Genomic DNA, 12,741 nt, shown 5'->3' on the forward strand with positions numbered 1-12,741 from the left:
ACTGAGCCACACCAGCCAGGGCAGATTTGCCTTTTAATGACTCAGACTATATATGTGTTTCATGTGTCTTATACATGTGTTTGATAGTTTAAAAAATCATACCCAGCACTAGCGAAGCTGTTATCTCAAACGTCTGTCTGTGCACACAACACTATAATCTCTTGGCTGGGAAGGTGTGTCACACTTCCTGGATGAGGAAGGTATGAGGAAGAAAAAGCTAAAGCACGGAAGAGGGCTGTCACATTCAGGAGATGACAGATGCCTCTTTTGTTTACTCATCTTTCCAGAAAAGAATCAGAAAGTTTCTATATGTATAGTGAGAGTCGTATTTAGCAAGTTTCAGTGTCTGGCAGGGTTGGCTACGTGTTCACAGATTGCACGAGCCCAGCAGCCTTACAAACGTCGGTGAACGAAGGTGGTGAGGGGTGATAGGCGGGTACGAAGCATTAAGAACATTTGGCTCCCCTCTTATTAAGTACACAGAGCTGATGTTTCCCTTTCTCCAGTGTAACCTCTGTAGCACTTGCAGTCCTACACAGGTAAAATCTTGTAGTCTGCTTTGGGTTTCCAAGGTAAAGATAGAAATAACTGTCAGTCTTGTGCATACAACAAGGCACAATTTGCAATAACTCTGCCTAAACCAGCACGGAATACCCCAAAACTGCGGCTAATTGGAATCCTAGCAAGAAGTTCATCACCACCCCAGGGAAGGCCCAAAGAGAATACCAACTCGGAGGGCTGGAGTAGGAATTCAGTTTATGACTCTCAACTGCAAAATAGCTTTGGAACTCAAACTCGGAGTTCAAAGCTGTATGATAATGCCTTTGGGTGATGAGGAGACAGTCCCACTGCTAACAGTTTTATGTTCATTGCCACCACGTATTCCATGAAATTCATGTCATGTCAAAAGTGCTCTCTCACTTTTTAAATTTTTATAATTTATGTATCACTGATTTCACTAGGCTACTGCAAGTTGTTAGGTGACACTTTATGACCTTCAGTAAAAATTAAAATTAACTTCTTGACAATGGAATTAATTTCATATTGAAACTTCAATAAGTATTGGTAAGTTATGTTCTTGACTATTGTTAATGCTTATGCTGCTCTACTTTTTAGCTGTTCAACTGTTTCCACTATAGCTAAAAAACTTACGAAATGAGGAAACTTGATATGAGGAAGTACTTTGGGGTTGTCCTATATGTATTGACATTTAATAATAATTAATGAATAAATTATATTAAAAGACTTTGTAAATGAACCTCAAGAAAGACCAAATATTTCCCATGTTCAGTGTTCCTATCCATTTCCCAGGAGCAGCAATCAATCAATTGATCTTCCCTGCTGGAAAACCCCCAGCAGAATTCTCCTGTCTTCCGGGATAGAACTGCTTCACACACATTCCCAAGCCAAGGACTGATAAGGGGGGAATAGCCATAATTGTCTTAGACTTGACTTAGACATGTCTTCCTAATATACAGAAGAACTGGGAGCGCTTTCCTACCAGCAAAGAAGGGTTGTAGGATAGACAATCCACATCTCTGAATTAGTTGGTGATTTCCTTGCAATATATTTTATTTCCAGGCTAGAAAGGCCAGCCCTTCACAGAACGGTCTAATGGTCAATGATACCATCACTAATTCCTTTCTCTCTCTCTCTTTTTTAGTGCATCATCTTCCCTCCAGTCCTGGGGGTCCCAGGAGCCCATCATGTTTTATTCTTTTTCCTTCTATCAGAACCTCCTCTCAAAGTAAGATCAATTCAGCCATATGGAATTGCAAGTCAGGGTAAGACTTAATATATTACTATCTATAGCAGGCAGAATAATGGCCCTCTAAAAATGTCCATGTTGTAATGTCCAGAAACTGTGAATTTGTTATGGTACATGACAAAGGCTGCAGACTGAACTAAGGTTGTTAAAACTGAAACAGAAACTCAACTCAAAACACAAAAGGACCTGCCTGGCTGGTGTGGTTCCCATTGGTTGTCATCATACAGATCGAAAGGTCACAAGTTCAATTCCCAGTCAGGGCATTTACCTGAGTTTCAGGTTCCTGGCCCAGTTGGGGCGTATATGGAATCAGTCTCTCTCTCTCTCTCTTTCTCCCTCTAAAGTTAAAATTAAAATAAAAACAAAAAGGGACCTATTTGTTCACATAATCAAACTGTGGAAAAGACAGGAATTGAGCTACATCAAGAAGGCCTGGAGATAAGACACCAGTATCATCCTCCCCCAAACCCTGCCCCGTCACTGTGCATTTAATGTATCAATTCTCTTCACTCATATCAGCTTAGTCTCCATAGCAGGGAACTTGCCTACCATGTATCTGGACTGATGATCTCTGTGGCTGGGGATGAGATGCTGCAATAGCCCAAGTGTAAGTGTTCCCAGGGAGAGAGTTAGGGCATCAGTACAGACATGGTCTTTGGGAGAACAGGGCAGATAGAAACCCTAGCTCAGTGATTTTCAACTGGTATGCCACAAGAATTTTTAAATTTTTGTTTATTGATGAGAGAGAAACACCAATTTGCCATTCCACTTAGTTATGTATTCATTGGTTGGTTCTTGTACGTGCCCTAACTGGAGATCGAGCCTGCAACCTTGGTGTATCAGGACAACACTCTAACCAACTAGACTACCCTGCCAGGGCTGTGCCATAAGAATTTTTAAAGCATGCCATACTTGACTATTTAGTCAGGGGCACCGACCTCTTTTCCCTTAGATTGTCAAATAAAAAATAACAATAGCCAATGTAATAGTTGTCCAGTATGAATGAATTAAAATTATACATATTTTTTTGTCAGAGCAGCAAAAAATATATTTTTGGGTGTGCTGTAAAATTTTAGTGGTTTATGTGTGCCATAAGATGAAAAGGGTTGAAAATCACTACCCTAGCTGCATCTACTATAAAACCTAAAAAATGAAGCTGTATTTATAGAGTTCTAGACATTTTTCAGACTAACACAACAGGTGTTTTTGGTTGCTTTATGTGGGAGGAGGGCTGGGGGAGGAAAGGGAAACTAGGGAACAGATGTAGCTGATCCAGCACCTAAACTGCATCACATAAAGGGCGATCTCCTTGCAGGCTGTATTAGTCAGCCCAGACTGCCATAACAAAACACCATGGGCTGCATGCTAAAACTATAGGAATTTTTCTCACATTCTCATGTGGGAAGTCTGAGATCAGGGTGCCAGCGTGGCCGGCTTCTGGCGAGAGCTCTCTTCCTGGCTTGCAGAAGCCTACCTTGCCAACTCGTCCCCATAGTGGGGAGAGAGAGAATGCTCTCTGGTTTGTCTTATAAGGATGCTAATACTGCTGGGATCAGGGTCCTACCCTCATGGCCTCATTTCACTTTAATTACTTCCACATGGGCCCTATCTCCAACTATATTTGCATTGGGAGTAAGGGCTTTAACCTATAAATTTCAGGGGACACAACGTTCAGTCCATCACCGCATGTATTGACATAAAGGTGACAATAGAGGCTAATGTGCCTTAAAAAGTGCCCTAGATGTTGATCCTCTATCAGTTAAAGCTAAAATTTAAAAATATTAATTGTGAGAAACAGCAGATTTTAAAATTTGGATACTTAGAGCTCTCAAGTAATGCTTAAAATTGCCTCCACAATTTTAATCACTTGGTAAAATAGTGTTTGCCTTGCAACAGCAATGGCTTGCATTCAATTATAGTAAAATAGTGTTCATTCATACCACAGTGACTTGGAACTTGGGATAATTCTGACAGAAATGTTTACCTTCTTTAATCCTTTTTTGGGGGGGGGAGAGAAACATCAATTTGTTGTTATACTTACTTAGGCATCATTGGTTGATTCTTGTATGTGCCCTGATGGGGGATCAATCCCACCAACCTGGCTTATCAGATAGATGCTCTTACCAACTGAGCCACATGGCCAGGGCCCTTAATATTTTCTTGAGTGCACAAATCAATAGTGGAAAGAATTTTACAGAAAACCAGAGCTGCAAATTAAATACCTCAGATCAATAGGAACAAATATAAAAGACACATGGACAAAAACTAGGGGGGGTGGAAATGGGAGGGAGGTGGAGACAGTGGGGGTTGGCTGGAATGGGAGTAAAAGACAGAAAACTGTACTTGAACAACAACCAAAATAAAAATAAAAAATTAAAAAATAAATGTTAGACTAATAAATAAAAAAACACCTCAGATCACAAACTATTTTCAAGATCCTCCAAGTACCTCTGAATACTTTTCTGTAAAAATAATACCATCATCCTTCAAAAAAAGTATGCTCTCAATAAAATTTTTAAAAATACATTTTAAGAATTAAAGAAAAAGTACATTGGAGCCTGGCTGGGGTGGCTCAGTGGGTTAAGCATCATCCCAGACTGAAAGGTTGCAGGCTGGATTCCTGGTTGATCCAGGCATGAATGCTTGGGTTGTGGGCCAGGTCCACAGTTGGGGGTGTGGAAGAGGTAAACAATCGATGCTTCTCTCCCCCTCTTTCTCCTTCCCTTGCCCTCTCTCTAAAAATAAATAAATAAAATCTCTTTAAAAAAAAAAAGAAAGAAAAGTATGCTGGATATACAAATGAAATGCTAAACTTTGAGAATACTAAGAAGAATAAGATGTGATCCGTGATCTTAAAATTAGCTAAGAGACATACTATGCATATGTAAATGATGAATCCTTTAAATGTGACAATGGGAGTTTACTGTGGCTGAAACAGCCAGGAAGCATTCCAGAGGTTGGACTTGAACCAGAATTGTATAGCGTCTACACAAGCTGAAAGGAAGGAGGTGAGAGCAACTATTCTCATCTGTCCCATAAACCAGGTCTCTAAAGCATGACCGGGCAACATATTGGTCCAGAATTAATTGCTTAATGTTCTTGAGAGCAATAAAGTAGTCTGAATTCAGTTATAGGTTGAAATATTCTATAATTCAGTTGTTTCACTAACTCAAACTGCCCTTCAACTCAACTGGCGCAAATTCAAAGTTTTACCACATATACAGTGATTGACTTATTTTTATTGAAAATACAAAGTAGTATTAGAGAAAGGCATTGAAATAAATTAAAAATCATTCCACATCCCCCTACACTAACACAATGAATTTCAGTTTTGCATATTATCTCCCACATGCATAAACATTTTCAAAGTCACAATCATAGTGTGCATACTTATTTTACATTGTGCTTATCTTACTTACTGTATTACAGACACATCCATGTTTCTACAGTCTTCCAAATAATTATTTTAATGGCAGTATAACATTTCACTATTTTTATTAGCTCACTTTCTCCTTTGACATGTATATTATTTCCAATTTTTCTGTTATAATACAAACAAACATTCTCATGAATTTACCTTTTTTGTTTGTTTGTTTGTTTTGTTTTGATAGTATTCTTTAGGAGTAGAGTTTATGGGCAAAGGAATGGTCTTGTTTTTCTCTTTAAACATATGCGCCCTGACCAGCATTGAACCTACAATCCAGGTACATGCCCTGACCAGAAACCAAACCTCCAACTTTTTGGTGTATAGGACAATGCTCCAATTAACTGAGCCACACTGGCCAGAGCGATGCAGTCATATTTAAGGCTCTTTCTTTGCAGTACCATGTTGCAATGGCAAGAATTGCACCTATTTAAAATGTTATCTAAAGTGAATGCATTAAACAGTTTCTAAAATTTTAAAAAAGAAGCATTAGATAATTTTAAACTTCTGTATTTAAATTTTAAAATAATTGCTATCTCTTTTTTTAAAAAAGGAAGGGTGTGGATAGATAGTTTAACAGATTACTAAAAGTTTAGAGGAGTTAACTGGAGCAATGCTTCCCAACTTTTCTCAGGTTATGGCACACACTGACAGTCATAAAAATGGGCAGAGGTGTTTCTGGCCCAGAAGCTCCAGCCACCCAGGCCACCTCTGACTGCCCCAAGGGTTATAAGGATCCCTTGGACCCAAAGGACCCAAAGGACCCGAAGTGCCAGTGTGTGTGGGTTGGGAACCTCTTAATTGAGGGGAGCTTAAGTGACTCAATCCAAGTCACAAAATCTTGTTAGTGGCCGAGCTGGAAAATGAATGCAAACATCTTCTCATCAGGGTATTTTCTACTGTATCATAACTGTTCTACCTTCTTTCTGGCTTTATGCAGATGTGTCTACATTTATGAATAAAGAGGACTTTCTAACATACTTAAACTAAAAATACCTAATTGAGTAATTTACAACAAAGCTAAAAATTAAAAATAATTCTTACCATCAGCAAATGTTTGACTATTTTCTCTGACATTTTTCAGATCTGTCATTCTTTTACTTTGTAAACTCTCAAAAGTACTTATACTTTGCACAGTATTTACTCTCAATAGTAATAATAATCATTTGCACAGTATCCTGTATATCTGTTAGTCAGTAAATAAAGGATAACAATAAATTATACACACAAGGGGAAAAAGTAAACTTAAATCTACACTCTAAATAATCCTAAAGGTGATTTAAAAAAATTTTAGTGTTGATTTTGTAGAGGTAGAGAAGATTCCCTCCTTAAATTTCAAATTCCACACAGCTAAATGGAACCTTAATGTGCACTGTCTATTACATTGCAGGGTCATAAGAGACATTTCATTCCAAAGAATAATTCTGACCTATACCCAGTGTTCGTGCTACCAGGAGAAAAAAATCACTACAAAGGCATTTCACATTTACCAAGCATCCAATATTCCAGACAATCTTCGAAAAGCAGAGATTTTAAGATGTTAACCCCACTGATGCAACTGTAAATATATATATACACACCAGATTTCTCTGGATCATTAATCACTGGGTTAGGGTGTAGAGTGGGGTTTAGGAATGAGAATTTACCTGTTATGTGCCAGGTCACAAGAACAGGCAAGGGACTCCAAACCGTGCATTTTTTTACTATACCCCAAAACAGTGATTACTTGGCCATTTCTACAAAGTCAGTCAGACATTGTACACACAAACGCATCCGTGGGACCGCATGGCACTTGGAAGATTACCCACTATCTCCCACTTATTAAGATCTGGGTCATACTTTTCAATGCTCTGAAGGTATGTTCCCTTCGAATAGGAATATCCCCCAGTGACATAAATACACCCATTCATGATGACAGCACCACACTCCATCCTTCTTTCCATCATGGGTGCTATCTCTCTCCACTCATTTTGTTCCGGGTCATAGCATTCCGTGATTGTCGTCTGTCCACCAACTAGATAGAGCTTACTTTCAAATGGAACTGAACACAATCCATATTCTGTTAGAAAGAAAAAAAGCAAATTTTATTAGGACACCAGACAAAAGAGATACCTTAGGGTGGTGATGCACTGATCCTTTACAACCGAACATACACAAGTAGAATGAGTAGTCAGGACATTCTGATTCCGCACACATAACTACATCACTGAGCCATGAAACCCATCACCGGTCCCCTGCTGTTCTCTCAGCCAACACTCGGCTGCCTTTCAGACCACTACCCTTCTGAAAACTCTCCAGCACATACACCTTTTATTCTCCTCCCATGTGTAAAAGATGGCAGCAGTAGTCTCCCTCTGACATGAAGACATTCTAGGCAGCTGGTGTAGGTCCCTTCGGGTCTTAGCTGCTCTCCCTGTAACCAGTGATAGGCGATCTGTAGTGTCTGTTGCCACAGCTGTCACACAGATTACCTTGCTTGTCAAGTCTCACACTGCTGGCCAAGTTGAGGACCCAAGCAGTTAGAAAAACACACAACCAGATCAGTGGGGAACTACAGTCTATCATCTGAAGAAGCTGGGAAAGGTTGTCAAAGGCAGAGGGCTGCTGGGTGAGGTCTGGGTCCTAAGGCTCAGTGTTTGCCTTCCAGCTGTTTTAATTTTTCCCATTATTTATCTCCCCCGTACATCCAAACCTGCCGGCTCTTCAAAGCACCAGGATCTTTTGCAATTTCACTCCCACGCCTTCCTTGCCAGGGCTGTGCCCAGGGCGAGGCAAGTGAGGCGCTAGGTATAAAAACATAGGAAGGCTCTCCCTCTGAGCGGCTTCCTCAATTTTGTGCCTCAAGAGTCTTCTTCCCTTCCTCACCCCAGTCCCAGCCCAGCGTTTCCTCCACGCCTCCACTTCCAGCTTCACTATTCGCCCATGAGTTCCTTCTTTGGGAATATCAACCATAAAATCACACTTCTAGCTGCAGACCTGAGAAAAGAGCAGGACTTGTCAGAGGCACTAATATCACAGCAAATGAATGAAAATTTACTTCTTCATTTATGTGCCATTGTTTGCCATCACTGAACTGTTCTTTCCAGCTGAAAGTCTCGTCTTTTTCCAGGGCTTTCCATAGCGGCCACCTTCTTGCCATTCAGGTCTCATCCTACTGTCACCCCCTTTGAGGAACCTTCTCTGATTATCTAACCTGAAGCAGCTAGCTAGGCATCTCTACCACATTACCCTATTTTAATTCTCTTCACAGCGCTGTTTATCCCCAGGTGTGTTTGTTTACCGGCTCTCTCCCTCAGTTAACAGTGCAGGAACTGAGTCCTGCCCTCTGCCCCACTCCCCACCTTGAAAGGACCCAATAAATCTTTGCCGGATCAATGAATAAATTGTACCTTATACCCTCTGCGCCTAATATGCACTCCCATTATTTTGTGGAAGAAAAGCTTTATAAGCACCTCTTTAGAAAGAGAGAATATAAGATCAGAAATGTAATTTCCCCTTTAAGAATGGAAGACAAATTCTTATCAGTCAAGTTCTTGCTATCTAGCTTTTGAGGGCTAAAAAAGTCTCAGAAGATGGGCGTTTCTGCTTTGAATCCCCATTCTGTTGTTTCCAAGTATCTGATGAGAAAATAAGAATTCTCCCACCTTGAATAAATCCATTGGTTACTTTCCAGTTACATACATGTAGAATTTCTATAGCATTTAGTTGTTTAAGATACTTGTGCAACATTGTTTATATAAACTATATGAATTATTCCGTTAAATATTTATTGTGAAAATTCATGGTAATGCAAAATTTTTATGAGTTCACGTGATTCAACAATGAGTTTCCTAGGCTTTCCTTAAATTCAAAGTTTACCCCCAAATCCTCAATTTGAGATTCTTATGTGAAAAGAGATATCTCAACATTCCTATATCAGTAAAAATGTTTCAAATAAAGTGATTCCTGAGCATTTCTCCCGTTAGCCAAATACAACTTAACGTTCTGTGACTATTCACGGAAACTGCTTCTCCTTCAGCTGTAACTGCCTTTTTTCCTGTTGGTTGCTCTGTGAAGTTACTGAGGCTAGCGGACTGGATCTGGTTAACTGAGCTCCTCGCACTATACCTAGCACGTAGAAAGCACTCAGCAAACATCTGTTGCACAAATGAGTGAAAGAACAATTTGAAACCAACATGGGAATGGCACCACCTCTCACGGCTCTGAGCTTACACATATATTCACTACAAATTCATGGCACTCTGTAATCAGTATTACATGAGTGACATGAAGAAACCCACACAGGGATTTACAGACCACCACAATATTTTCATGTATTAAATATCCATTGAAATGATTAAAAAACTTTTTCTTAAGAGTTTTCTGACTGGCAAACTCTGTAAAGCTTATCTAATGTAACTTCCTTATTTTACAGGAAAGTAAGAACCTAGAGCTTAAGCTGTTGCCCAGTCTGAGGCAAGTAAGTAAACGAGGGAGCCAGGAGAGAGCTCTCTTCCCACAGGACACAGCCCTCCCCAGGTGTTCCTCCTTTATCACTTACAGCTAGCTTTCCCCCTGTGCTCCGTGCTCTTCTTTCGCAGCTCACCCCTTAACTCACGCTGTTTCCCAAGGTTCTGCCCATGGCTGTCCTTGGTCTCACCCTCCTGAGACATCTCAATCATCCCCACACCCACAGCCACCATCTCCAAGCAAACCACCCCCAGATCTACGTGGGGCTGCGTTCTTCCTCCTGAGTTGCACACCTGCAACTCCTATTGCTTTCTGGACTGCTCCTCTGGGTTGTCCAATTAGTTTTTCACATTTATCTATAAAACTGAGCTCATCATCTCTCTACTTCTCCCTTCTTATTGGCTGCTCCTTCAATGCTCCCTGTTCTCCCAGTCAACCAGCCAGAGACCTTGGAATGAACTGTCAACTCCTTTCTCTCTCATCTCCTGTATCTAACCATTCAAGATCGCAATCTCTACCAATTCAATCAATGTTGACTCTATAACATTCCTCACATCCGCCCGTTTTCCACTCCTACCACTTGAGGCTTTCAGCATTTCCTACCTGGTTTATTACCAATAGTTTTAGTAGATTTTGCTGCTGTCTTTTCTCCCAATCTATTCTAAAAGGAGCTCTCTTCTTAAAGCTAGAACTGATCACACCTCATTCTCTTGCTTTGAAATCTCTGACAGTTCTCCATTTTAAAAACTCGTCTGCCTGCCATTCAAAGCCCTCCATGATACGCGCCTCAGTTGAACTCTCCCATCTAGAGTCTCATCCTATCCCCTTATATCATCTCATTCATATACATCTACTCCCAGGTACTGAAATAAACCTGGAACTTTCCCTTCTGCCTTCTTTCATTGGCTATCTTTCCGCCAGAAAACCGTTTCTCAAAAACTACCTTCCTTAACTGAGCCATTCTTTAAGGCCTACATCATAACTACCTACTCCTGGAGGCTTCTAGGTTCTCCTTAATTAGACTTAAGCTCTCTCTGGCCTCAGTTTCAATAGCACTTATTTGTAAGATTCTTGTGTTCCCAATTATGAATGTATATTTGCTACTAGAGTCTGAGTTCCTATGGTAGTAAAGACTATTACTACCCTGGCTGGTGTGGTGCAGTGGATTGATCACCTGCCTGGGAACCACAGGGTCACTGGTTCAATTCCCAGTCAGGGCACATGCCTGGGTGGCAGGCCAGGTCCCCAGTAGGGGGTACATAAGAGGCATCCACACACTGATGTTACTTTCTATCTCTTTTTCTCTCCCTTCCCTTCTGTCTAAAAATAAAATAAATAAAATCTTTTTTTAAAAAAGACTATCACTTAACTATATCTGTGTCTTTTTAATTTTTTTTAATTTACTAATTTTAGAGAGAGAAGAGGGAAGGGAGAGCAAGAGAAACATCAATCTGTTGTCCCACTTATTTATGCATTCATTGGTTGATTCTTGTATGTGCCCTGCCCAGGGATCAAACCTGCAACCTTGGCATATTGGGATGACGCTCTAACCAACTGAGCTACCAGACCAGATCCACCTTTGCATCTTACATAATAACTAGAATTCATTTTTCCCAAGGTAAAATCTCAATAAATATTATCTTCAGTTTAATGGAATTATAGTCCCCTGTTTTTCAACTATACAAAACTTAAAGGCATTAAGTAAAAAAGATAACCCTTATATTGTTTTAAAAATAAGTCATTTATTTGTATTCTAAGCCATTTATCCATTCAGTAAACTCAACACTGACATTTTATGTTCTTCAGGAGATGCTCCTAAAAAGCTAAGAAGCACACCTTGCAATAACTCTGAGAGTGTAGATCCAAATGCCTCAGGGACGAGGAGTCAACAGACTAGGGAATGAAGCGGCCTAGGGGTGAAACCAGCAAAGGGCACGGCCCCAGGCCTGTGACATGATGAGAACGGGAGCGACTGTGGTGGCCCGGAGTACACACCGTCTCATCTACAGGCCACAACCACTACCTGGCCCCTGTGACTGCTGTCAGGGAAGAATGTGATCCCAGGTCCCCAGGTCTGCCAATTTCTCTAAGGCCAGAAATCATGATTTTTATTGGAAATCTCCTGAATTTTAACTATTGGTAACAAGTCCTTTAAAAAATATTTTAAACACTGCACAAACTAAACAGAAGATACAGTGCAGGGTGCTAATTTGATGACTTTGTTTCCTTTATTACTTCAGAGAAAAGTCCAATGTAAATTAAATCTCTATAAGTGGATTTATCCTGTAATTTAATACTGTAATACTGATTTATACTGTAATTTAATATTTATTTCTGATTGATTTTTCCATTTGTCATACTTTGGCTTAAATCTCATTGACTTTTAGACTCTCTTTCAAGCAGTAAACAAGTTATATGTAATTTGAACATGCTATGGGATATTTTTTTAAAGATTTTATTTATTGTTAGAGAGAGGGGAAGGGAGGGAGAAAGAAAGGGAGAGACACGTGGATGTGAGAGAGACACATCACTCAGTTGCCTTGGGGACAAGGCTGCAACCCAGGCATGTGCCCTGAGAGGGAATCAACTGGTGACCTTCTCTTTGCAGAACGGGGCCCAGCCAACTGAGCCCTGCTGGCCAGGGAAGGATATTTATTTGTAAAAGAACCCCTTTATGAAATACATTTTACTTACAATGTAAATAACTGCCCTCTACTTTGTTAGTCTGACTTCTCCTACACTGGATTTTCTTTGTAAAGCTAAATCATGGTTCATACCTAACTCAGAAGGTTCAGTGAGGCTCCAAGGAGACAACAGCCCAGTTGTTCCGAGTGCAGCATTCCCAGGCAGACGGCCTGGGTTTAAACCCTTAACAAGCACTGGCTGGCTGACCTGGGGCTATTTATTCACTATCTGCATGCCTCACAGGATTGCTGCGAGGTTTGAATAGATGAATACAAGTAAAACTATTAGAATAGTTAGTGCCTGGCACATAACTGCTGAATAAATGTTTGCTATTACTCAATGTGAGCTGTTATTATTTTCCATTATAACTTCGGTGGTCAAACCGAAAGTGGTGGGAGTTGGAATAAACACACTT

General features: G+C 40.3%; 1 protein-coding gene across 3 annotated transcripts in view; it reads right to left on the minus strand.

Moving 5' to 3' along the window:
- Window positions 1-6,125: 6,125 nt before the first annotated feature.
- The window catches only part of LOC114494737 (kelch-like protein 23), a 33,703-nt gene continuing 27,087 nt past the window's right edge, over window positions 6,126-12,741 (minus strand). For 2 of the 3 annotated variants that reach the window (XM_036023335.1, XM_028510052.2), the window contains exon 4: window positions 6,126-7,251. In XM_036023335.1, coding sequence (XP_035879228.1) covers window positions 6,941-7,251 — 311 coding nt within the window. In that variant the 3' untranslated portion in view covers window positions 6,126-6,940. The remainder of the gene's footprint in view (window positions 7,252-12,741) is intronic. The other variant, XM_036023336.1, reaches the window with a different exon arrangement.

The sequence above is a fragment of the Phyllostomus discolor genome, chromosome 4 (genome assembly GCF_004126475.2).
Source record: "Phyllostomus discolor isolate MPI-MPIP mPhyDis1 chromosome 4, mPhyDis1.pri.v3, whole genome shotgun sequence".
Lineage (NCBI taxonomy): Eukaryota > Metazoa > Chordata > Mammalia > Chiroptera > Phyllostomidae > Phyllostomus > Phyllostomus discolor.